The sequence below is a fragment of the Ursus americanus genome, chromosome 28 (assembly GCF_024610735.1).
Source record: "Ursus americanus isolate L20-20 chromosome 28, mUrsAme1.1.p, whole genome shotgun sequence".
Classification (NCBI taxonomy): Eukaryota; Metazoa; Chordata; class Mammalia; order Carnivora; family Ursidae; genus Ursus; species Ursus americanus.
Genome location: NC_142154.1, coordinates 29,213,349 through 29,235,423, shown reverse-complemented (window position 1 = coordinate 29,235,423; position 22,075 = coordinate 29,213,349). Strand labels below are relative to the sequence as shown.

Genomic DNA, 22,075 nt, shown 5'->3' with positions numbered 1-22,075 from the left:
TTATTAGTTGTGTTATTCAAATCTTCCTTATCCTTACTAAGTTTTGTTTGTGTAATCAGTTTCAAAGAGAGGTGAATTAAAGTATTCCAGGTAGGACCTGCTTTCTTTTGATGAGTGTTAGGACATTTTTTTTCTTACACGTTCCAGTCTTTACATCTTAAGACCACATGTAAAAGACCTGTGATCTCTGCCTTTTTATTAGATTAATTTAATCCATGTAGTTATTAGGATCGGTGGTACATGTGGGTCTATTTCTGCCCTCTAGCTTTGGATTTTCAGTTTGACCGAGGGTTCTCTTTGCTTCTTGTTTTGTCCTCTCCTATCTTTTGTTCATTTGATTGAGGTTTTTTTTTTTTTTTTTTTTTTATTTTTATTCAGTCTTTGTCTCCTCTACTGGTTTAGAAGTTATATTTCTGGGGGCGCCTGGGTGGCTCAGTCATTAGGCGTCTGCCTTTGGCTCAGGGCGTGATCCCGGTGTTCTGGGATCGAGCCCCACATCAGGCTCCTCCCCTTGGAGCCTGCTTCTTCCTCTCCTGCTCCCCCTGCTTGTGTTCCCTCTCTCGCTGACTGTCTCTCTCTCTGTCAAATAAATAAATAAAATCTCTTAAAAAAAAATTTATATTTCTGTTTCTTTTCTTTTCTTGGTTTCATTTAGATTTTACCTTGCATTCTTGACTTTTTATACTACTCTCAAACAATATTAGGACCTTAGAGATTCTAGTTTTAACTTCTGCTCCACTCCCATCTTCCGGTTTATTGTGGCCAGTATTTTAGTTCTGGTTTGTTCTAACCTCTCCCCCAAATTAGCTTTTTCCCCTAATGCTAATGGTGAGTTTGGACTTCCCAACAGGTTTATCCATTTCTTCGCTCTCCATGACTTCTTACAGCCCACTCTCTCCCTTTAGGCTTGGTCTTCTTTATACTTTTTACCAACTCTTTTGGCAGGGATTTGTATATAGTAAATTTAGTCTTGGTATGTCTGAAAAAAGTTTTTTTAATTTATATCTTTATTTTGCCATTACTCTTGTGTGATTGATCATAGCTTTTAATTCTAGATTGACCCTGATTTTTCTTTTTCTCTTTTCCTTTTTTTTTTTTTTTAAGTAGGCTCCACACCCAGTGTGGAGCTCAACACAAGACTTGAACTCACAACTAACTCTGAGATCAAGACCTGAGCCTAGATCAAGAGTCAGACACCCAACTGACTGAGCCACCCAGGCACACCGCCCCCCGCCACGCTTTTTTTAAGTAGACCCTGATTTTTCTTAACACTTTGATATGATTCCACTCTCTCCTAGCAGCTGTTTTGCTGTTGAGAAGTCTGTTGTCAGTCTAATTGTCATCTTTGTTAATCCTTTTTCTCTCTTGCGGCTTTTAAGGTTTTTCCTTTTGTCTCTGTTATTTTGCAGTTGCACTTCAGCATTCTAGGTTTGGACTTATTTTTATTTATTCCACTTGGGCCTTGTTCTGTTCCTTCAACCTGATCTGAGTTCTTTTTTCCCTTGGCTGCTCTTTTTTTTTTTTTTCCCCTTGATATTTTTCTCTGTGTCTTTTACAGCCTTATCTCTTTATGTCATTCTCCTGCATTCTGGAATATTTTCACATTCTATTTCCCAACTTTGAATTCTCTCTTCAGCTCTGTCTATTCTACTTAATAATGTAAAAAATTGTTTATCTTAATAGTGTGTTTAATTTCTGTACTTTTTTTGACTTTTTAAAAATCTGCCTGTTTTTACCAGTTGGTTTCCATTCCTTCCTTTAAGCTCTTTGAACATCTTTAACTTTTTAAAAACTATATTTAGAACTTTTTATTATAGAAATTTCCAGCATACAAAAGAGAGAATGGTAATGAACTGCCTGTGTCCTTTACCCAGCTTTCAACAATTACCAACATTCTGCCATTCTTTAAACATGCTTATTTTAGAGATGCTTTTAGATGATTCTCTTATTATCTCATTCTGGGAGTACAGGTTCTTGTTTCATGTTACTCTTCCCTCTTGTGGTGTGTTTGTTTTCCCAGTGTAAGCTCATTTTGAGTTGGGATTTGGTTCCATGGGAGTCCCATGTGCTAGATTACGGAAGCATTCCTGAGGGGAGTTTTGTTTGCTCCTCCGCGGGGACCCTTCAAGTTTAGCTAGTTGTCATTGTTTTGGGGTGATGTGAATTTGGAGTCTCCAAATTCATTCTGTGCCTGGTGAGAACCTGGACTTCCATCTCTTATGGACCCAATTTTTCCATGAGGGCCATGGTAAACGGCATGGTTCCTTACTTCTTTTCAGGCCAGTGGGCAGTTTTTTAAGCCCTAGTTAATGTGTCATCCTTCCTGGCTGCTGGCTTTATGCGTTTATCTCAGTGCTGGGTCCTGGCATGCAGGGGCCCTGCAGCCTGGGCTCCTCTCCCTTGGGATTAAATCCGAGGTCCTCAGCCCTTAGATGTCAAGAACTACATCCTACAGCTTTGGCACCTGCTCGCTGCTGGTTGATTCGTTTTTGTTTCTGGCACTGTGGACTGTGCTTTCTCTCTTGGTTTCAAGCTTAGCTATATGCGTAAGAAGTGTGGAGTGCTGAATTTTATCTAGCATTTCTGAGTGAGGTTTTCTTTGGAGAGGGAGGGGAGCAGTAGACTTCCTCCATATCAGTCAGTCGTGGTTTTGTTTGCTGGTTTTTTGTTTTTTTTTTTTTTGGTTTTGATTTTAATACCTATTGCCAGTTACTTTTCTTATTTCATTGAGGTGTATGAGGCAGGCCCTGAATTATCACCCTTTATGTGTTTAGTTTACAGATGAGGAAAGAATTGTGCTGTTTATAGTCTCACAGTTGGGAAGCTGGGCTATTAACCCAGGTGCCTCCTCCCATGCTCCCTCTCACTATTCCAGATAGAGCGGGGCAAAGATAATCTTTTTTTAGTGCTCACATTACTCTAAAAGTAACTTTGATTTATTTTTTCTCATTGTCAGAGTAATTCAGACTCATTTTAGAAAACACAGAAAATATAAACGTTTGTAAGGGCAAAAATATATTCACCATAACCACATAACTTAGATATAACTGTAAACATTTTCCTGTGCAGAGTTGACCCTTGAGCAACATGGGTTTGAACTGGATGGGTCCATTTATATGTGTATTTTTTCTTGTAAATACAGTACAGTACTGCGGATATGTTTTCTCTTCCTATGATTTTCTTAATAACAGTTTCTATTTTTTAGCTCAGTTTTCTGTAAAAATACAGCATATAACAAAGAATATGTGTTAATCAACTATATGTTATCAGTAAGACTTCTCGTCAATAGTGGTAGTTAAATTTTTGGGGAATCAAAAGTTACACTCAGATTCTCCACTGCACGCACGGTCGGCTTCCCTCATTCCTAACCCTGGTGTTGTTCAGGAGTCAACTGTATTTCCTTTGTGTTTAAAAAAAAAAAAAAATGCCTATAGGGGCACCTGGGTGGCTCAGTGGATTGAACATCAGACTCTTGGTTTCTGCTCCAGTCACTATCTGAGGTCCTGGGATCAAGCCCCAGGTGAGGACTCTGAGCTCAGCAGGGAGTCTGCTTGAGATTCTGTCTGTCCCCCTGCCCCTCCTCACAGCACGCACTTGCGCACTCTCTCTCTCTCAAATAAATTTATAAATCTTAAAAAAAAATGCCTGTGATAGGCATTTTATATATAATTTCATGCCCAACTTTCATCACCTAGTAGACCGTGAGTAATTTTATCATTAAAATTCATTGTAAAGGATTATTTTAAATGTTTAATTTTTTAAAATACATATTACAGAAGTTATATTAACTTAAATAATTTTAGAAATATAGAAATGTATAAAGGAAAAGCCTGACTTTCAGTTGGTCATTGTTAACACTTGGTACTCTATATCTTTTCAAAACTTTCTTCTTTACAAATAGATTTTGCTTGTTTTTTTAAAAAAATAGAACTCTACACATTATTCTGTAAGGTACTATTTTACTCAGTGTTACAGCTGTCTTTCCCTGTGTGTTCATATTGACTTATTAATATTTTTGTAAGCATTTATCTCAGAATTATACAAGTAATATGAATAGATGCTCAGGAAAATTAAAACCACATAGGAAGATACAGAATAAAAATTTATAGTTTAGGGGCGCCTGGGTGGCTCATTCACTTAAGCGTCTGCCTTTGGCTCAGGTCATGATCCCAGGGTCCTGGGATTGAGCCCCACATTGGGCTCCCTGCGCAGCGGGGAGCCTGTTTCTCGCTCTGACCCTCCTTCTCTCGCATGAGCTCTCAAATAAATAAATAAAATCTTTTAAAAAATTTTATAGTTCAAAAAAATACAGTGTACTGTTGCCTACTCTGTCCCTTCCATCTCACCCCACCCTGTCCAACAGGAGGCTGCAGTTGGCATGAATTGGCTTCTAGGGCTTTTCCTATATATTTACCTACTTAACTGTGTAGTTATAGAATGTGTTAGAGAAGAGAGTGTGTATGTGTGTTGTTTAGTGTAAATTAAACTATCTGTGTAGATGCTGTATAACCCTCTACCCTTGTGTCTGCATTTCTGTGATACACGGTGAGGTTATCCTAGAGATTGAGTTTGTTGTATCACAGGGTATGTGTATATTATTATCTTTTCCTGTTTGCCTTTTTTACCTGCTTGTGGCCTTTGTCCATTTTTCTTTTTTTTTTTTAATTATAAAAAACCATGAGATTACCCTCCTAACAAAATTTTAAGTGTGCAGTACATATTATCTATAAACACAGTGCTGTACAGAAGATCTCTAGAGCTCTTTCATCTTGCATGATGGAAACTTAAACCTGTTGAACCGCCACTCCCCATCTCCCTACCCCGCCAGCCCCTGGAGACCACCATTCCCCTTTCTGCTTTAATGAGTTTGACTACTTTAGATACGTTATGTAAGTGGAATCATGCAGTATCTGTCCTTCTATGACTAGCTTAGTTCACTTTCGTTACATTTATTTAACTTTTTATTGAAGGATTTACAATATAATGCTCTCCAGGTTCATCGATGTTATCACATCCTGCAGGATTTTCTTCTTTTTAATGACTCAGTAGTATTCTGCAGCTGAGTAGAGTTGACACACAATGTTACATTAGTTTCAGGTGTACTATATAGTGATTGCCTGAGTCTCTACTGTATGCTGTGCTCCCCACAAGTGTAGCTACCATCTGTCACCATGCAATACTGTTACAGCATCATCGACTAGATTCCCCATACTGCACCTTAGCATCATACCATCTAGGTCTACCCGTGCTGCAAATTGCAGGATCTTATTCTTTTTTATGGATGAATGATAGTCGTGTGTGTGTGTGTGTGTGTGTGTGTGTGTGTGTGTGTGCGTACACCACATTTTCTTTATCCATTCATCTATCAGTGGACCCTTAGGTTGCTTCCATATCTTGGCTCTTGTAAATAATGAATAATACTGCAGTAAATATAGGAGTGCACATATCTTTGCGAATTAGTGTTTTCATTTTCTTTGGGTAAACACCCAATAGTGGACTTACTAGATCATATGGTATTTCTGTCTTTAATTTTTCAAGGAACCTCTTTACTAATGTGGCTATACCAGTTTACATTCCCAGAAGCAGTGCAGCAGGGTTACTTTTTCTCGACTGTCTCACCAACACTTGTTATTTCTTATCCTTTTTTTTTTAAAAGATTTTATTTATTTATTTGACAGAGAGTGAGACAGCCAGCGAGAGAGGGAACACAAGCAGGGGGAGTGGGAGAGAAAGAAGCAGGCTCCCAGCGGAGGAGCCTGATGTGGGGCTCAATCCCAGGACTCTGGGATCACACCCTGAGCCGAAGGCAGATGCTTAACGACTGAGCCACCCAGGCGCCCCTTGTTTTGTTTTTTTTAAGATTTTCTTTATTTATTTGACAGAGAGAGACAGCGAGAGAGGGAACACAAGCAAGGGAAGTGTGAGAGGGAGAAGTAGGCTTCCCGCCGAACAGGGAGCCCGATGCGGGGCTTGATTCCCAGGACCCCAGAATCATGACCTGAGCTGAAGGTAGACGCTTAATGGCTGAACCACCCAGGCGCCCCTGTCTTTTTATTTTTTTCTTAAGATTTTTATTTTTAGGTGATCTCTACACGCAACATGGAGCTTGAACTCACAACCTGAGATTAAGAGTCACATGTTCCATTGACTGAGCCAGCCAGGTGCCCCTTGTCTTTTTGATTCTAGCCATTTTAACAGGTGTTAGGTTATATCTCATTGTGGTTTTGATTTGCATTTCCCTGATGATTAGTAATGTGGAGCATCTTTTCATGTGTCTGTTGGCCCATCTATATGTCTTTGGAAAAATGTGTATTCAGGTCCTCTGCCCATTTTCAAATCAGACTATTTGGGGGTTTTTTGGGTGTTGAATTATATAAGTTCTTATATATTTTGGATATTCCTTATCGAATATATCATTTGCAAATATCTTCTTCAATTCAGTAGGTGGTCTTCCGTTGATGGTTTCCTTTGCTGTGCAAAAGTTTATTTTGGTGTAACCCCAGTAGTTTATGTTTGCTTTTGTTTCCCTTGCCTATTGAGACATATCTAGAAAAATGTTGCTAAGGCCAATGTGAAATAAATTACTGCCTGTTTTCTTGTAGGATTTTTATGGTTGGAGGTCTCACATTTAGGTCTCTAATCCATTTTGAGTTTATTTTTGTGTATGGTATGAGGAAGTGGTTCAGCTTCATTCTTTTGCATGTAGCTGTCTAGTTTTCCCAACACCATTTATTGAAGAGACTGTCTTTTCCCCATTGTATATGCTTTCCTCCTTTGTTATAGATTAATTGACCATATAAGCATGAGTTTATTTCTGTAATACCACATTTTCGTTATTCATTCATCTGTCAGTGAACACTTAGGTTGATTCTGTATCTTGATTATTGGGAGCCATGCTGCAGTGAGCATGAGGGTGCAGATACCTCTTCAAGATCCTGATTCTTGGGGTACCTGGGTGGCTCAGTGGTTAAGCATCTACCTTCAGCTCAGGTCATGATCCCAGGGTTCTGGGATGGAGCCCGGCATCGGGCTCCCTGCTCAGTGGGGAGCCTGCTTCTCCCCCTCCCACTGCTGCTCCCCCTGCTTCTACTCTCCCTCTCTCTGTCAAATAAATAAATAAAATCTTAAAAAAAAAAAAAAAAAGATCCTGATTCTTTTGGATAAATATCCAGAACTAGGATTACTGTATAGTAGGTCTGTTTTTAATTTTTTCAGCAATCTCCATACTGTTCTCTGTATTGGCTATACCATTTTACATTCCACAGATTCCAGTTTTTCCACATCCTTTCCAATACTTGTTATTTTCTGTTTGTTTTTATAATGGCCATCCTAACATATGTGAGGTGTTATCTTATTGGTTTTGATTTGCATTTCCCTAACGATGAGTGTTACTGAGCATCTTTTCATGTGTCCGTTGGTGATTTGTATGTCTTCTTTGGAGAAGTATTTATTCAAGTCTTTGCCCCCTTTGTAATCAGGTTATTTGGGGGTTTTTTGCCATAAGTTGTAGGAGTTTGTTTTTGTTTTTTAAGGTTTATTTATTTGAGGAGGGGTGGGGGGAGGTGCAGAAGGTGAGGAAGAGGGAGAGAAGCAGACTCCCTGCTCAGCGTGGAGCCCAACTTGGGGCTCCATCTCATGACCCCAAGATCAGGACCTGAACCAAAAGCAAGAGTTGGATGCTTGGGGCACATGGGTAGCGCAGTTGTTAAAGCGTCTGCCTTTGGCTCAGGGCGTGATCCTGGCGTTCCGGGAGATCGAGTCCCACATCGGGCTCCTCCGCTGGGAGCCTGCTTCTTCCTCTCCCACTCCCCCTGCTGTGTTCCCTCTCTCGCTGGCTGTCTCTGTCAAATAAATAAATAAATAAATAAATAAATCTTAAAAAAAAAAAAAAAAAGAGTTAGATGCTTAACCAGACAAGCCACCAGGCACCCCTGTAGGAGTTTCTTACATCTTTGAATGTTAACCCTCATCAGATATATGATTTGCAAATATTTTCTTCCATTCTGTATGTTGCCTCTTGCTCTGTTGATTGTTCCTTTAGCTGTGCAAAAGCTCTTTATTTTGTTGCAGTCCCATTTGTCTGTTTTTACTGTTGTTGCCTGTGTCCTAGCCAGGAAATCATTGCCAAGACTAATGTCACAAAGCTTTCATCCTATATTTTCTTCCAGGAACTTTATCGTTTCAGGTGTTATGTTTAAGTCTTTTATGTATGGTATAAGCTAAGGGTCCATTTTCATTCTCTGCATGTAGATATTCAGTTTTCCCAGCACCATTTGTTGAAGAGACTATCCTTTCCCCATTGTGTATTCTTGGTACTCTGTCAAAGATCATTCGATCATATGTGTGTGGGTTATTTCTGGACTCTGTTCTGTTCCCTTGGTCTATAATATCTGTCTTTATGCCAACACCATCCTGTTTTGATCACTGTAGTTTTGTGATATGTTTTGATACCAGGAAGTATGAGTCCTCAGCTTTGTTCTTTCTCAAGATTGATTCAGCTATTCAGGGTCCTTTTTGGTTCCATATGAATTCTAGAATTGTTTTTTCTATTTTGGTGGGGGTTGACTGAACCTATACATCTCTTTGGGTAATATGGACATTCTAACAATATTAAGTCTTCCCATCCATGACCATGGGATGTCTTTCCATTTTTCTGTATCTTCTTTAATTTCTTTCAGCAGTATTTTATAGCTTTTAGTACACAGGTCTTTCACCTCCTTGGTTAGGTTTATTCCTGAGTATTTTATTTGTTTGATGCTATGGACTATGGGATTGTTTTTCTTAATTTCCTTCTTGTATTGTTCATTGTTAGTGTATGGAGACATAACTGATTTTTGTTTGTTGATTTTGTATCCTGCAACTTCCCAGAATTCACTTCTTAGTTCTAATGGTTTGTGTGTGTGTGTGTGTGTGTGTGTGTGTGTGTGTGTGTGTGGAATCTTTAGAGTTTTTACATATGAGATTATATCATCTGCAAATAGAGATAATTTTACTTCTTCCTTTCCAGTGTACATGCTTTTTATTTCTTTTTATTTATTTCTTTTTCTTGCCTAATTGCTCCAGCTAGGACTTCTAGTACTGTGTTGAATAGAAATGGTAAGAGTAGGCATCCTTGCCTTGTTCCTGACCTTAGAGGAAAAGCCTTTAGGTTTTCACCATTGATATGGTGTTAGGTGTGGGCTTTTCATTCATGGCCTTTAAAATGTTGAGGTTTTTGCAAGTTACTTCTGTTCCTAGTTTATTGAGTATCTTTGTCATGAAAGGATGTTAAATTTTGTCAAATGTTTTTCCTGCATCTATTGAGATAATCATGTGATTTTTATCCTTCCGGCTGTTAATGTGGTATATCCCATTGATTTTTGTGTGTTGAATCATCCTTGCATCCCACGGCATGAATCCCATTTAGTCACGATATACGATCCTTTTAATGTGGTGTTGATTGTGGTTTGCCAGTGTTTTATGAAGGCTTTTGCATCTGTATTCATCAGATAATTTTCTTGTAGTGTCTTTTTCTGGCTTTGTTTATCAGGGTAATGCTGAGCTCATAAAATGAATTTGGAAGTATTCCTTCCTTTTTAAGTTTTTAGAAGAGTTTGGGAAGGATTGGATGTTAATTCTTCTTTAAATGTTTGGTAGAATTTACTTGTGAAGCCATCTGATTCCAGGCTTTTCTTCGTTGGAAGGTTTTGGATTCTGATTCAGTCTTCTTACTAGTTATAGGTCTGTTCAGATTTTCTGTTTCTTCATGATTCAGTCTTGGGAGGTGGTAAGTTTCTAAGAATTTATCCATTCCCCCTAAATTTTCCAGTTTGTTTCCAAATAATTGTTCAGAGCAGCCTCTTATGCATCCATTGTAACATCTTTCTTTCATCTCTGAATTTAAATAAATTTAGGCCTTCTCTTTTTTTTTCTTAGTTTAGCCAAAGGTTTGACAATTTTGTTACCTTTAAAAAAAAAACCAACTGTTTTTCTAGTGCCTGCCTTACTTATTTCTGCTCTAATCTTGATTATTTCCTTCCTTCAGCTAACTTTGGGCTTAGTTTGTTCTCCTTTTTCTAGTTCTTTGATGTGTAGAGTTAGATTGTTTGACATCTTCCTTTTTAATGTAGGTGTTTATTGCTATATAAACTTCCCTCTTAGTCCTGCTTTTGCTATATTCCATGAGTTTGGGTTTGTTGTCTTTTGTTGCCTTTACCCATTTTTCTATTCTGTTCCTTTTGTTTTACTGAGCTGTAATAGCTCTTGTGCATAGGCTCTTGTCTTTATGTTCTAAGTATTTTTCACAGTTGCTGGTCTTTCATGTTGTAATTCTTTCATCAGGTAGGAGTTTAAATTTTGATGTGGTGAAATCAATTGATCTTTCCCTTTATGGTTTTTCTCATATTTAAAAAGGCCCCCCTCTCCCCAGGATTATAGATATATATATTATTATAATTTTATGATTATATATATATTTTTTTGTTTTTTTGTTGATTAACTCACTGATTAATCTTTTTTTTTTTTTTTAAGATTTTATTTATTTATGTGACAGAGAGACAGCCAGCGAGAGAGGGAACACAGCAGGGGAGTGGGAGAGGAAGAAGCAGGCTCCCAGCAGAGGAACCCGATGTGGGGCTCGATCCCGGAACGCCGGGATCACGCCCTGAGCCAAAGGCAGACGCTTAACAACTGCGCTACCCAGGCGCCCCTATGATTATATTTTTAAATGTAGATCTTCATGGGAAGGATGTGAAGTAGGGATTGGCTGTTTTATAAAAGCGAGGCTATCTGTGACTGGCTGAGCAGTGTTCTGTCCCGCAGACAGCACCTTCACGTGTTGTCTGTTGCCTTAATGTCATGTAGCTGGGCTATTTCTAATTTTTTGCTATTATAAATCTCTCCTGTATTTCTAGTCATTTCCTTAGGGTAATTCATAGGACAGATTATGAGATCAGGAGGAGACTGGGACAGTGAAGCAGTTACAAGCAGGGGTTCATTTGATTCTCACCTCCTCTGGTTGTTTTGCAGCCTTCTGCCAGGTGTTTCCTCATGCCTTCCTTGTGCTTTGGTTTTCTTGTCTGAAAAATGGGGGTCTTTATAGTAACCCCTCAGAACTGTACTGAGGTTTAAATGTTTAATACACGTGAAATACTGGAACAGGGTCTGGCATGTAGTAAGTACTCAGTTATTATCTGTTGTTCTGTTGCTGTTTTTATTGTGATGGGCATCTTAAGGCAAGTAACTTTCTGGAAAGGCCATACCAGTTTTACATTTCCATTATGGGAAGATGGGAGATCCCACTCCCCCAACCCTTGTTATCATTGAATCTTATCATTTTTCAAAGTTCGATTAATTCGTAAAATTGAATATGCATGATGGGCTCTTTTTTTTTAATGTACACTTTTTTTTTTCTCTTTTTAAGATTTTATTTATTTATTTGACAGAGAGAGAGACAGCCCGCGAGACAGGGAACACAAGCAGGGGGAGTGGGAGAGGAAGAAGCAGGCTCATAGCGGAAGAGCCTGATGTGGGGCTCGATCCCAGAACGCCGGGATCACGCCCTGAGCCAAAGGCAGACGCTTAACGGCTGAGCCACCCAGGTGCCCCAATGTACACTCTTCTGTTACCCTTTTGAACCTTAAAATTAAACTGCTGTCTTTAAGAAATGGTTTCTGTTGCCTTCTAGGTCCCTTTAATAGATCAGTATTTTTAGAACTCAAAGCCCACCTTCCTTTAAGTATTTGCTTTCCCCCCAGTTCGCCGCAGCCTGCGGTGATCCTCCTGAGTTGATGCCCGCGGCTTGTTCTTTGGGTACTGACAGTCATTTGAGCCCCTGCCATTGCCGGTCCCTGAGCAGGTGCACTGCCCTCACGGAGCTGTAAGTCACCGTGTATGAGGGAGCGCAGCCTGGGAGAGGTGACAGGCAGCACAGGGCAGTGGGCATCAGACACACGCACCATGGTGCCACCCCTGGGATGGGGTTCTGGGGTTGGGAGAAGCCTTCGGAGAAGCTCTCAGAATTGCAAAAGGGGCTGACTTTTAAATACAGACTGCAGCTGTTTTCTGTGTGAGGAAATCTGCTCTGTGGAATACCAAACTTGAAATGAAATATATATATTTTTTTTACTTTACAAAATAATTCATCACAGCATTTTCAAAAAATGTGTTCTTCCTATACATTTAAATTACGTAGCTTGGGGACACCAGGCTGGCTCAGTCGATGGAGTGTGCAACTCTATCTCTGGGTTGTGAGTTGAGCCACACGTTGGGTATAGAGATTAGTTAAAAATAAAATCTTTTTTTTTTTTTTAATGTACTTATGTGGGGCACCTGAGTGGCACAGTTGGTTAAGTGTCCAACTCTTGGTTTCAGCTCAGGTCATGATTTCGGGGCCCATGATCTTGGGGATCAAGCCACGTCGGGCTCAGGCGGGACCCCGCTTGAGATTCTTTCTCCCTTTCCCTCTCCCTCTGCTCCTCCCACACACACACACTAGCTCCTTCTCTCTCTGTCTCTCTCAAAAATAATTCTTTTTAAAAAATGTAGCTTGCAGGGCACCTGGGTGGCTTAGTCGTTAAGCGTCTGCCTTCAGCTCAGGGCGTGATCCCAGAGTCCTGGGATCGAGCCCCGCATTGGGCTCCTTGCTCTGCTGGGAGCCTGTTTCTTCCTCTCCCACTCCCCCTGCTTGTGTTCCCTCTCTCGCTGGCTATCTCCCTCTCTCTGTCAAATAAAATCTTAAAAAAAAAAAAAAATGTAGCTTGAAAAAAAAAGTTCCGTGAAGTTTCATGAAAAAAGTTTCTGGAGCAATGACTTTAGCAATTTCCCAACCTCTTCAGATCTCAGTTTCCCCTCTGTCAGATGAGGTGTTCTCAGCTCTCCACCGCTGGTTCTCAGAGCTTTGTGGTGTAAATGGATGGCAGCGGCCATTGTGGGAGTTGAGGCTGCCTACTGGAATTCTGCTGGGAGCAGGAGCTGGGATTTGCTCTGTGGCTGAGACTTAGACTTGGCTGGCCCAGCCAGTTCACTCTTTGGCAGAGGGGTAGCCCCATCACCAATACTGCACTTTAGTTTTTCTTCCTCCCTTTGTCGGAACACCCCATTTCTGGGCGGTCTTCTTGGTTATGGCCTGGAGGGATTGTGTGCCTAGCTGGGAAGGTAGGACTGCTGTCCTGTCCCCTCCCCCACACTTGCTCCTTTCTACTGCTTAATCAGAAAAGTGTCCCTTAGCTCTTTTTCCAAGCCACCGAGTTTGAATCGATCTTTGCTGCTAGTAAGACGTGGGGAGGGGCTTTCTGGTTCCTGCTAAAGTTACCTGACAGCGGAAGGTGTGCATCTGATAATTATAACTCTGGTGCTTCCAAGGCCTGAGCGATTTAGCTAAGAGCAGTAATCCTGATCTTATCAGGAGGGTTTTGTAGTCCAACAGTGTTGTTTATAACAATATCTGTTTTACTTCCTGGGGCTTCAGTCGTCCCTTAGGGTTCTCCTATAATCCTGCGCATTACCCCTTGTGCATGTCTCATTACCTCCTGGAATTGGTTAAAAGTGGTGGGAGGGCAGAGATGTTTTCCTTTTCTTCCTACCAAGATCTGGGAATTGGACTTCTAATATTACAGCATCATCAACCTGGCCAGCAGTAGACAGTCACAGTGTGGTATAGGTGATACCTGCAGTAGACCGAGGTCTAGCCAAAGAGAAGGTAATTTATGGGTTGCTTATTTAAAAAATAACAATAGTAACCACAGCAGTATTCAGCCCAAATACTTGGGTTACATTTTATATTTCAAAGCAATTAAATAGTATTCATGAGTTTGAGATCAGCTCCTTTGAAGTCTAGTTCTTTTGCTAATGACTACTTTGAGATTCAGGCCCCAGGAATTTGCCCAGATCCTTGACCTTGGGGTTCAGAATCTATTAAATTATAGAGTAGACAGAAAGGAAACACATTACTGTTCTGTGTTTTCAGAGAACACTCAAGAATCTCTGTAAGGGTTGTCGGTATGTGTGATGGTGTTCTAAGGACAGGACGGTTTCTTAGAGGTTTCAGAATATGGGGAGCCCACGTGAAGAGTTGGAAGCTTAGCCTCTGTACTTTCAGTCTGAAGGAAAGGGTTAATTCTCGCCTTGGGGAGGAGTGAGGAATGGGAACTAAAATTGCTTTGGACATCTGAGCTGTGCTTTAATAAGATATTCCAGGTGGTCAAGGAGTAATCCTAAAATAGCCTAGATACTTAATTGCTTTTAAAGTCAGGCGCTCCTGTCTCTGGGGAGGTACCGCTCTAAGGAATGCAGTGCTGGCTCCTAAGATCTTGGAGGCGTGGTCTGGTTGTGCCTTTTTTTTTTCTTTTTCCAAATCCCAGTAAAAAGGCCCAAGGTAGCCTTCTTGGGTCAGGAAACACTAGTTGAATCTCTCCCTTTCTCCCCCCAGAAGCTTGGCTCTTGCCACTGCCAGCTGCCATAACCTGGCTCCTTGTAGGGTTGTGGGATATTCTCTCTTCCTGTCTCTGTCAGTCTGTATCTCTCTCTTTCTCTCTCTCTCTCTCTCTCTCTCTCTCTCTCTCTCTCTCGCGCGCGCGCACACACACACACACACACACACACACCACCCACCAGAGACAGTGGTCTATTAGTGCTCGAAGGCTTCCTGCTTGATTCCCTGCCCAGCGTCTCTCCATTTCCATCAGAACATAGCTTTCTCATGATAAGATTGATATTCGTCCTCTTCCTCATTCGTCCTCTTCCTCATTCGCTGCCTTAGTACGGATCCCGTCATTTCTCCTTGGTCCTACTGCGGCCCACCCCACCCTGGATTTTGCACGGCTCCTGCACAGCCAGCCAGCCAGCCAGCCCCGGTGCTGGCTTTCCCTCTCTGGTCTTCTGTGCAGTTTACAAAAGTAGTATGTCGACATTGCAAATCATTACTGAGGGCCATTCAAAGTGTCTGTTGTTAAACGAAGAGTCATACTGCTCCCTTACTGGAAAGACTACACATTGTGAAGGTGTTAGTTCACTAAATTATTCTATCATTTCAGTGCAATCCAGATTTTCTTCGCTGGGGTCAAGGGGGAAGCAGGAGAGCAAGTGATGGGGCTTGACAGACGAGTCAAAGTTAATCTAGAAAAAATAAGCAATTGTTTTTTTTAATCATCCCTCTCTCCATTAAGCTCCACGAGGTCAGAGTTCTTAACTGTCTTGTTCTTTTTCCCTGAGAATCCTTCACGGTATCTAGTATGTCCTAGGTGATCAAATGTTTATATGTGAATGAATATAGCAAAAAATTGAAAAGTGAAAATCCCCCATAATCTCAGTCTAGTTAGGTATCTACATACATTTGTATATATATATTCTATTTTCTCCAACAAAAGAGGGTCATTAAAATGATCTAAAACACCAGTTTAATCATTTATTTTTCTGTTCAGAAAACATCCACCACCTCCCTCCTGTTCACAGTTCAGAGTTTAAATTTCCTCCTGGTATTCAAGGCATCTCACAGCCTGTTTCCACCTCAGCTATTCAGACTCGCATCCTCCCTGCCAAAACACGCCCTGTTTATCCCCCCACTCCATGCTCATTTACACTGTAAATCTCCCTGCAGCCCATTCTTCCAGGCTGGCTTTATCTCTGCCTCTGAGCCGCCCTCCTTTCTTCCACCTCCTGGGCACTTTGTGCTTTGGCACTTTGACTTGCTCTATTAAATGCTGCTGTGTCCAACTTGTTTTTCCAACTACGCAGTAAAACTCCCAGTGGGGAGAATCACTTTCTTGGACGTGGGGGTATTCTCAGCAGCTTGCACAAGACTCTACCTAGGGTGAGTTCTCAGGAAATCAATGTTGAATGAATTTGTCATAGGGTCTTTGCTTCTCGGGACAGAAAGGGCCCCTGGAGGCCCTCTCATCCAGCCCTGTCTCATGTGGATTCCACAGCGTGACATCCCAGACAGATGGCCATCCAGAGATAGGAAGCTGGACACCTCCTGAAAAGCCCCCCTCCATTCCTGGGCAGTTCGGATTGTTAGAGAAGTTCTTCTTCTGTCCACCTGAAATTGTCCTCCTGGCAACTTCTGCCCAGTGACTCTAGTTCTGTCCTCTGGGGCTTTACAGAAAATAGGAAAAGAAAAGAAAAAAAAAAACAAAAAAAAACACCCTTCTTTTACAAGTCAGCCTTTTAGATTTTCAAGGAATGAATACATTTCCCCTCTGTCTTCTTGATCTTCCAGGGTTGAGGTGTTGAGGAAGCACCGTGTTAATTTTAAGAAGCAGTCAGGTGAGACTGATTCATTGGTTTTTGAAGGCCTTTTAAGCGTGAGTCACAGTGTTCTGTGCCACATTCTGCTCGTCCTCTCAGAGGCATAACCTGCTTACCTCTCTTTCTCTTTCCCCTGATGCCCTGGCCCCGGGGGAAGACCAGGGCCCATCCTACCCTGGATGTTCTGTTTTGGAGGTAGTGGTGAAAGGTTAGCAATTCTTACTCCATTACCACCCAGTTCCCTAGATAATTCTCCCGGCCGGTGATGTGCAAAGGCTGGTTTCCTGGTGGGCTGTCCTTCCCAGATAGCACCAGTGAGCTGAATCAGGGAATAAAAGAATCTCCCTTCAAGAGGAGCCCCGAGGGCCATGACTTGGCTTTGCAGGCATTCTGTAGCCATAGGATTGTCTTCTCCCCCTCCTCCCTCTCTCCTTTCCTGGTGTCCCAGTGAGAACACTATGTGCTGTCCTTTCCACCCACCAGGCAGAACGGCGTAACAGAGAGCCAGACCTGGGTTCATTATATGTTGGCGCTGCCACTTGGAAGCTCTGAGACCCCGGGCCAGTGAAGTAGTTTGCTCTGTGAGCCACTGTTTTCCCATCTCTAAAATAACCACCTCTGTCTCACACAGTTTGGTGAGAAAATGCCTGCTAAGGCCCTGGGCCAGCCCGTGCTGTGCAGATGCACAAACGTCAGCTTGCGGCTCCCCGTTCTCCTTCCCCAGCCTTCTTGCGCTGCCATTTTTGAGGGATTCCAAGGCACAACACCGTGGCTTCCCTGGGGAAAAGAAGCTGAATGTGGGCATGGGAGCCAAAGCTAGTCTTGGGTGGGTATTTGGGACCAAACTGTCAGTTTCCTGTGAGCTCCTGGTGAGATCAAAGCGGTTACGAGAGTTCTCAAGTGGGAGAGGCTGGACGGTTGTAAATGGCCTAAGCAAGCACTGGCCGCCCCTCCCTACCGTTTCTTCCCTACGCACACTTTGGGGCTTTTGAGGCTGTTGAATGCTGCTGCCTGCGGCACTCCCACAGAGCCTGTTCCCCTGGGCGTAGACTTGCAGTGGCCCTTCAACTGAAATGCTTTTCTTGGGGACCCCTTGACACTGTTGAGCTGGCTCCCTTTGGACATGTGTTCCCCACACTCACGTTTGCCACTCCCCACTTGCCTCCCCAACATGGTCTCAGTTGGCCACAGCTGGCATCCAAGAAAAAAATCATCATTGGGCTTCCCGCAGTGACACCCGCAGCCTGGTGATAGGCCAAGAAACGCACACATGCATTCGAAGTGCCTAAGGGAGCGGTGTTTTGCAGTAGTTGATCAGAGCGGAAAATAGAGGCGTTGTGGGGCTGGAGGTCCCTGTCTTTCAGTGAATGTGTCCGCGCTTTCTATGTCCTGGGGGCCGGGGATACCCCGACGGGCCGTCACAGACTGGGGACAGAGGCAGGGTCACAAGTTGCCAGCACACCAGGTGACAGCCCAGAGGAGAAAGGCATTGATTCTGCCCGGTGGGCATAGGCCTGAGGCTTCATGTGGGGAAACAGCATTCCAGCAGGACTGTGAAGGGTGGGCAGGTCCAGGAATTACTCTCACTTCAGCCAGAAAATCCTGTGAAGCAGGGTTTAACTGCCCCGAGACAAAGAGAGCAATGCAGAGAGAGTGGACATTTCCCCATCAGCCCCAACTGAATATTTTAGATTAAGTAATGGCCCATCCTTGCCTTGGACGAAAGAAAACACCTCCACTCCTAGGAAACTCTTGCCCCGTATTTTCTTTAAATCATCACTAAAATTCCGATCTGTGGAATGGTTCAGACGGTGGGACTGCCCAAAGAGTTGGATGTCCTCTTTCCATCCTGTTCTGGCAGATCTCCCTGTCCTCTGCAGTCACTGAGCTAGGGGTGCTTCAGGCTAAAATCCCACCACTAAGCAGATTTTTAAGGGTTTCATATTTAGCAGGCCATAGCTAGTGAAGGGTCCAGCCCTCCCACCACTTGGGTTCTGATACCATTTGAGCAGAGCTGGAGAGAGCCAAGGGTCCATGACAACCCCCAGTCCCGCTCCCCACCCCCCCACCCCCCCAAGGCGTTCTCCTCTGTTCCTGAGCTGAGCTCTCGCACCTGGGTGTTTATTTTCACACGTAGTCACACTGTGGTTGCACTGGTGTGCTTGTTTTGACACTCCTCCCCTGCTGTGGGAAGCCCTGTCTGGGTCCTGGGTTGTGGATTCTGTCCTCCCCACCCAGCTAAGTGTTAAATCATTTCTGAGGGAGCATTCTGAGCGCCTGGAAGTTACTGTAATTAGCAAAAAACTGTGTTTTCATCTCTCTTGGTGACCGATAGAGAAAGAATCCTCCTGCGAACAGAATCCGCTTCAGATCTCCAGCTAGAGAGAGCTGGGAATTGAGCTGCCACAGTAAACAGCTGACATAACAGAAGCGGCAATGATCCCCCATTAAATGTCTTTCAGCCGATAGGGGCTCCCGGGATAATTGACTTTCCAGCAGGAATTACTGGCTCAAACAAAATCACTGGGCATTAGGGCAACCTCCTGCATCCTTTGAAAGGGGGACTGTAACTCTGTCTGGTTTTGCTGACCTGACAGGCATAATTCGTCTTGATTATTCATTGTGCTGGTTGCCACCAGATGACACCAGATTTCTGTTGACTGTAATTACAATGTGGGGGTGAATCTTAGCTGCTGCTTTTTTTTTTTTTTTTTTTTTTTTAATAGTGTTTCTCCTGCTTGGTTATTGGCCTCCTTGAGCTGAAGAGCTGTAGGGAGATCTCTAACAACATCTGCCTGGGGAGATGAGTGCACAGTCAGATAGCATTTACTGAGTACTTCCTTACACACACCTTTTACAAGATAAGCAGGGAAACAGTTTGGTGTGGCCTGTTTCATTTCAGCTGACAGAGTGTCAGTTCTTCTTGGTTATACTTACCTCCCTGTGTACTAAATTGCTGCTATCAGAAAGTAGGTCTGCATCTCAGAGCCGTCTTTGAGTAGGGGAAGCAAAGTATGGTCCCAAAATATAACTGAAGAGTAACCTCCAGCTTTCAGGCAAGCTTGATTAGAGGGGGAGATAGGCAAGAAGGGAATTAGACCAGGCTTTTGTGCTATTGACGAGGTTTTACAGCGCAATCCCTGCGCAGTCCAAAGAATGTCCTCCCAAGAAACCTCTGCTCCCCATCCCCAGATGCCCCTCCCCAACCATTTGCACACCCCAGTGCTTGCGCATGCGCCTGTAGTCCTGGGGGAAGAAGTGAGAGTGACAGGCTCCGTGTGTCCAGTCCCATCCACCGGGTCCTCTGCTGATCAGCATGGCAGAAGTGAATGGCAGACTTCTGCTGTGACATTTCATATTCCCCACTAGCGGAGGGCCTTTTTGACTCTTCTGTACGGTAGATGCATGTATTTTCAGAAGAGGTGCTTCATTGATTCAAATAGCCAGTTTTTGCCTTTTAGCAACGTTATAGTTCATCCAGCATTTACTGGGGCCTATGACGTGCCAGGCAGTGTGCTATATGCTGGGGGTACAAAGATGGATGAGACACTTTTGCTCTCAGGGAGCTTACAATGTGGTGAGGATGATAGATAATTCCAAAATACGTTAAATTCTAAACTCAAAATGTACAGAGATTGCTTTCAGAGTACCTAGTGCAGTCTAATCTGACTGCTCCCCCAGAAGATGTTGCCTAATCTGAGGAGTAAGAGTTACCCAACTGAATTAAGGCAGGAAGCAGGTCCCAAGAACATAAACAAAGGCATGTTTTCCATTTCCTCCTATTCAGCTGAGTGGTGTTGGTTTAACCTAATCAATTAAATTAGGATTAGGTTTTCATTATTTCTCTAATGGAAATGCATTTCACCCTAGTGGCACAGTCTCTGTACCTTGGGAATAATGTCAGGCTCTGAGGACCCTCCTGTCACTAGACTTACGGCTTCTAGTGGGTGGCTTGGCCAAGAGAGACCAGAACTTCAGGACCTGTGTCCTGCTCCCTGTGACCCTTTATCCTCCACTTAGAGTATCATGAGGGAAGTTGGGCTAGGTGTCTTTATAACATACTGTACAGTATCTAAGCACACCATAAAAATCGTACAAATACATATACCATACATAACCTGAAGAGAAATGGTACAGGTCAGAATTATGGCTTCTGGAAGATCGGCTGGAGATGAGCAAGTTCTCAGGAGGTTGGGCCTCTGTGTCCTTCTCTTCCAGGGTTATCAAGGATTAGTAACACCCACCCTCCTCCAACAAATGGACGTGATTCTTCCACCTGACTCCCTCCTATTTTGGAACTGTAACTGAAAGCAAAAGAAGAAGGTGTCCCCGTAGGAGTGGCAGGGGTGATCAGCTGAGCAGTCTTTTATAGTCTAAGCCAGGATAGCACAGTTGCTGAGGGTCTTCGTCTTTGCCCTAAATGATTGCCTCGCCCTCTGCCACCCTGTCCTCTTCCCTTCTGAACTGTGTGCTTTGTTCCCCTTCAGAATGGTGGTTTGGCCTGGAGTGATGATGCGGATGGAGGCCGGGGAAGAGAGATCTCTCGAGATTTTGCCAAGGTCTGTAATGTTTCCTTTGTGATAATGAAAGGGGCAGTTCTGCAGTGGGTTGTTGTATCTGATCCCCAAGAAATAAGGACAGGAGTGGCCTGTGAGTCACATCTGGTGGTTGTGTATCTCTGGTGTGAGCCTTCCTGCATTAGATGGAATTTTTCACTGTGTTTTTTTTTTTTTTTCTGGGGGGTACCGGGGTTGCAGCTGTATGAACTGGACGGTGACCCGGAAAGGAAGGAGTTCCTGGATGACCTCTTCGTCTTTATGCAGAAGAGGGGTGAGTGTGCAGTCTACTCAGTTTTTCAACGTGATGAATATGAATTGAGTGCCTACTGTGTGCAAGTCACTGTTAGCCATCCTCCGTGCGGAGTGCCAGCATCTTACTTAGCCCAGGAGAAGAAGAGGCATTTCCTGCCGATCCGTTCTGGCCTTAGCAGAGTAACTGGCAGACAGTGAGATCGAAATGCACAGAGAGGGCCTTGGCAGAAAATGAATGGAATGATCCATCCGGATTTGGTCCTGCCTTATTTGTGATGCTCTCTTCTGATTAGCTGGTCTCTGGAGGTATTTCAGATTCAAATGTACTTTTTCCTTAGCCTTCTATCAACTTTAGACATCACTTAAACTAGTATATGGGGTTTCCTGTTGGTGTACCTAGTCTCGCAGAGACTGAGAAAGGCCAATAAAAGAATAGAGGTCCCTCAGGATTTGCTGAGAGGGTCTGAAATGATCCATGAAAAGGGAAGGCTAACTCTTTTTTCTTATCCATTGGCTCTTTGATTTTTGCACCCCCTGGCTTTGTTGGGGCGTTCCTGCAGTTTAATTGTAGGTTACATGGGCATCTGCTTTATAATGCACCTTCCCACTTCTCTGTCCATCTCTCCTCCTCACTCCCATCCCCCTTCCCCAGCCATCTCCACTTCGGACCCTGGCGTGACTGAGTCTTGAGCCCCGTGACTCAACTTCCTGGCTTTATATCCTGTTATAGCAGTGAGTTCACCAGCCAGGTCAGCCCTCAGGAAGCATGACCAGAAACCCAGCCTCTCTAGGAGAAGGTCCTCAGCAGCCTGCATAGCTCCACCTTTCATCACCCTCAGGGCACAGCCATACGAGAGAGCTGTTCCCACCAGCCTCATGTCTGGGACCGTGCTTATGTCTGAGCACGCATCCCCTGGTTTCTGTGTCAGCTCCTTTACTGAGACCTGGGACTGAAATCCTCCTCTTGGGCTGAGCTATCGTGGCAGCCCCCAGCAGGTACTATTCTATGTGAACTCCTTTCTCTCCTTCTTCCCTCCTCC

At 43.2% G+C, this 22,075-nt stretch overlaps 1 protein-coding gene across 4 annotated transcripts in view; it reads left to right on the top strand.

Moving 5' to 3' along the window:
• The window catches only part of ARID3B (AT-rich interaction domain 3B), a 109,436-nt gene that overhangs the window by 68,379 nt on the left and 18,982 nt on the right, over positions 1 to 22,075 (top strand). For all 4 annotated transcript variants that reach the window (XM_045795203.2, XM_087856788.1, XM_045795205.2 and 1 more), the window contains 2 exons: positions 20,712 to 20,783; positions 20,982 to 21,054. In XM_045795203.2, the coding sequence (XP_045651159.1) occupies positions 20,712 to 20,783; positions 20,982 to 21,054 (145 nt within the window). The remainder of the gene's footprint in view (positions 1 to 20,711; positions 20,784 to 20,981; positions 21,055 to 22,075) is intronic.